The following is a 4,643-nucleotide window of genomic DNA, read 5'->3' as shown; positions in this document are numbered from 1 at the left end:
ACCAGCCTGGGCTACATAGTGAGTTCCAGGTCAGTCTCAGCTACATAGTGAGACCCTGTCTCAAAAAAAAAAAAAAAAAAAAAACAAACAACAACACAAAAACATAAAACCAAAAGCCAAAAAAAGTATGAACACATCACATATCAAAATGGATTTATCAATACTTTACAAATTAGTATATCTTCTGATTTTATTTTATTTTTTAAGAGCAGGAAGTATCTATTCAGAGAAAGCTTCTGTCCAAGAAAGACAGAAGAGGGCCCAGGAAAGTGGGTTGTCCCCTTTTCTGATTTTAAAATGGAAGAATCTGTATAGAAAATTTGGAAAATGGTAAAACGAGTAAGTAGAATTAAAGTCACTTAGAATTGTTTAGTGAAAAACGATAATATTTTAAAATATATTTCTTAGGCTTTTTTATCGATTTTTAAAAACAGCTAAGTTTATAATATTCAAGATTTTCAAGTACAAAGAAGTCGGTGACGGTATCTGCCATTCAAATGGGAGAGGCCGAAAATGATCACCCGGTTTTCCCTGTTCTGTTCATTGATGAGGTCATCAAAACGTGGAAGTCTAAATAAAAGCCACTGAATTTCTACTCAGCTGCACCCTGACATGGATGACCCCGTTTGTTTGTTTTCTGTGCCCAAGAGGGTCTGCATCATTTACATAAGAATACTCCACACATTTTCAACCTCATTCCTTTTGGGGAGGAAAGCCACACAGCTGTAGTTTAATGAAAAGTTCTTCATGTCTCATAATGAAAAGCACATAATGCACCTTAAGTATTCTGCATTCTCATATAAAAGAGGTTTAAAAGGAAAATAAGGCACGATTGATAATGAGTTAAGGAAGTTCTAATCGGTACAACAGACTTGACTTTGCATTATTAAAGTTCCAAAGAATTCATTATCAAAACCAAAGTTTAACTGTGTGTCAAGTAATAGACCTTACAACAGCTGTTGGGGAAAGCAGCGAGGAACGATTATGCGGGTCACTAAAGGCAGAATAAGCAAATGTGGACTCCAGTTGGAATGTTACGTTCAGACAGCTTCCTTTTGACTTAAACAGTCATGACACACTGAATGAACTGAAAGAGAGGAAAGCCGGTGTTACATCACAGACCTCAGAACTCCCAGGACACTAGTCTATGCTTACGTAGCTGACGTTTCAGTTTTCTAACTTGGAATAGTGGTTTTAAAAACCCCCACAACTTTTTAAGGTACGAGTAAATGATGGATTAAAAAGTTCTTTTTTTTTTTTAAGAGTCTAAAATCCAGTTGTTTCTCCCATCTTACAGGAAGGAGATACTGCTTCAATGGAAAAAGACCTATTTAAGTCCCAAGTAATATTTAACACTGTAGAAGCGATCATAGTGAAACATAAGGACCCACAGACACAAAAACTAGAGTTCATACAGCTGTGTCACATGGGGACTTCCACACCACAGTTTTATTCCACTACTCTAATGTAGTACCTTTAAACACTTTATTCCTTTAAAATCAGCTTTATTAAAGGGAATAGAAACAGAACAGCTGACCCTTCGACAATTCAGAAACACAAGTTCTGAGCATCAGTTCTGGCTATGAAATGTTCCAAAGTGAACATATAAAATGCTGACTTCCCCACTAAGCACACAGTAATAGGCTCTGCTCTGTCAGTTTTCTTTTTTATTCGCTGAAACCAGCAAGGCCTTGTGTGTTACTAATCCTTGCATCTCTTCCACAAAGCCAAGCCTAGTCATCCCTATTTTATAAAAAACCCCCGAAGACCAGGGCATTTAGAAATCTCTTAGATGGAGCAGCCCACACTTTTTCCACTCCCCAGGGTGCCTCTTCATCTTTGGAAACAGTGACAGCACTTGGTGAGAAGTTAAAATGCACAAAGAAAACAGCCATCCTTAGGAGCAAGCACACTGCATTTCATAGCTGCAGTGGCCTCTAAACCAAAAATATGTGCATCTCTGTTTCATAGAAGTATTTTAGAACACTAAGTGATCAGTGATCTCCTTCTTTCCTTGCTTCCTTCCTTCCTTTTCCTCTCTCTCTCTCTCTCTCTCTCTTTCTGTCTTTCACTTTCTTTCTGAGACAGGGTCTCACTAGCCCAGGATAGCCTCGAACTCACAGTGATCCTCCTGCCTCAGCCTCCACCACACCCAGCTGAGCTCAATTCTTTTTTTTTTTTTTTTTTTTTTTTTTTGGTATCTGGGATTGAATTCAGGGCCTTGTGCTTAGGAGGTGGGTGGTGGAACCACTGAGCTAATTCCCTGGCCCTGATCTCAATTCTTAAGGTGATTTTTTTTTCCCCTCAAAGGCCAAGCAAAAAAAATGAAGAAATAACTAAGCATGTCCCTCCTTTGTTATGCACCATCAATAATGACATCAAATAAGTGACTTGGTTATTTTCATACTGGCTACAGGCCCTACTCTACCTTATTTAAAGGGGTAATTTAGTAAATAACTTGTTTTAAATTGTGATTTTTAATTTCTTTTTTGTTTGTTTGTTTTTTTGTTTTTTGAGACAGAGTCTCACTGTGTAGTTGAGACTGACCTGGAACTCACTATGTAGCCCAGGCTGGTCTTGAACTCACAGTGATCCTCCTGCCTCAGACTCCAAGTGCTGGGATTACCGGCGTGTGCCACTACGCCCAGCTGTGATTTTTAAAATGATGCTGCTTTATGCTGTCAATGAGGGATATGAGTGTGGCTGTGCAGCTCTGAGCTGTTAAAGCACCTTCCCAATGACTGTTACTGAAAACAAAGGCAGACAGGAACAGAAACGTTTGAGGGGCGTTTCTGATGAAACCTTACCTCTGCTGATGAAAGAGGTATTAATATAACATTCTTTTTAGTCACCGTCTCAGAGCAATTACAAAACCTGCGTGAGTGACCCAGCTTTGAGTGCAACAGGTTGCGACCTGAACCCATGCTGTGTAAACAAATCTAACAGGAGTCTAATAGAGAAGACTAATAGTTTTTTGTTTTTTTTGGTGGGGGCGGTAACAGGGTTTGAATTTAGGACCTTGCACTTGCAAGGCAGGTGGTGGCACCACTGAGCTAAATCCCTGGCTGAGAAGGCTAATAGTGAATGAAATGAATGCATTTTGGCTGGTAACTCCTCGTTGATCCCTGACTTTTCTGGCATCTTTAAGATGTTCTTAACAGCCAACTTCAAAGGGGAAGCCCATTTTTGTGCTTGCTGTATCCATCTGTTTATCTTTTAATTTGCTTTGACTTACATCATCATATGAGAAATTCACAACACCTTGCTGACCAGAATCCCGTCTTCGAAAGCTATCTGAAAAACACAGAAAATTTATAGGTTTCCTTTAAACAGCTTTCCGAAAGCCACAACAGTTAATTATTGTGGTATTAAGTTCAAACTGCAGTAACGTTAAATTGTACAGAACTCAACATAAAAGACCAAAGCAAAGAAGCCAATTATATGACTATAAAAGACTTACTATGTAAAGTGATATAATAGGCAGAAGTTGGCCAATTTTTTTTCCCTGCTGTGGAGCTGGGAGAAAATACCTTATCCCAAAGTCAGTAAAAGTTGTGCAACTTCTAAGACCATTACTTGTGATGAAAACACAGAATTCCAAACTTCTTAACATGGATACTTTTCCCTCTCCATGTAAGGGTTTTTTTTTGGCAGATTTGTACACACATACGCCATCCTATAATTATTTCCCCCAGCACCTCGATGACTCTTGCCTCACCCACTTAGTTTCACAGTTTGGGGATGTTTCAATATATATATTTTGATCGTATTCACCCCTTATGACCTGCCGTTACACTCTCTCAGTGTAGTGGATTGAAACCAGGCCCTCAGGGCCTCCTGCATGGAAGGCAGGTGCTCTACTACGTGTTAGCCTAGCTTTACTTTGTGCACAGCTGATCAGAGCGTGACTGGGAGTCACTGCCCTGTAGAACATGAAACACCTGAAGAGTAAACTGTAAATGCTTTTCTCGTGAACACTCTTCAGCAGGTAGGGGATTAAATGGCTGGCGTATCTAATCACAGGCTGTTTACCATCTGAGTACTCTATCCATCTTTTTCCTAATTAAGAAGTATCTATGTACTTATGTGGTTAGTCTCCACCACTTCCCAAAAAGAAAAGCACAGACTGACTGGTTATATTTTGGAACATTCAGAACAATTTAATTTCAGTTTTGTCTATTTTTCTCAGTGCCAGGGACTGAACCCAGGGGTACTCCACCACTGAGCTACGTACCCACACCTTTGTAAGATAGGATCTTGTTAAGCGGCCAGGCTGGCCTCAAACTTGCAATCCTCCTGCTCAGACTCCTGAGCAGCAGAGATTACAGGCCTGTGCCACACTGTGCCTGGCCAGTTAAGATTACTCACTACTCCAAAAAAATTCTGAAAAGAAAAACTATTACGCAGCTATGCTTAAGAGTATTGCTAAAAGTGCACTGAAGCAACCACTAAAGCACTGAGAAATGAAACGCTGTAGGCGGGCGAACCTTGTAGACCCTACCTGTGAGAGCCCTCAGCTTGACGCAGCAGGCGATATAGTCATCAAAGGTGATCTTCCCATTGGTGCTATACCGTCTTGCAATCAAATTCACAGTTTGGGGATTCAACCTAAAGCCTGATAGATAGAAAAGTCATCCAAAAAA

At 39.9% G+C, this 4,643-nt stretch overlaps 1 protein-coding gene across 1 annotated transcript in view; it reads right to left on the bottom strand.

Moving 5' to 3' along the window:
- Positions 1 to 783: 783 nt before the first annotated feature.
- Positions 784 to 4,643, bottom strand: part of Sri (sorcin) — a 22,482-nt gene continuing 18,622 nt past the window's right edge. Inside the window, exons 6-8 of the mRNA XM_010632880.2 lie at positions 4,502 to 4,615; positions 3,236 to 3,294; positions 784 to 1,087 (exon numbers count right to left, since the gene is read on the bottom strand). Coding sequence (XP_010631182.1) covers positions 1,061 to 1,087; positions 3,236 to 3,294; positions 4,502 to 4,615 — 200 coding nt within the window. The 3' untranslated portion in view covers positions 784 to 1,060. The remainder of the gene's footprint in view (positions 1,088 to 3,235; positions 3,295 to 4,501; positions 4,616 to 4,643) is intronic.

The sequence above is a fragment of the Fukomys damarensis genome, unplaced genomic scaffold (genome assembly GCF_012274545.1).
Source record: "Fukomys damarensis isolate Sample0158 unplaced genomic scaffold, DMR_v1.0_HiC HiC_scaffold_4, whole genome shotgun sequence".
NCBI classification, from domain to species: Eukaryota; Metazoa; Chordata; class Mammalia; order Rodentia; family Bathyergidae; genus Fukomys; species Fukomys damarensis.
This window is presented reverse-complemented; position numbering and strand designations above follow the sequence as displayed.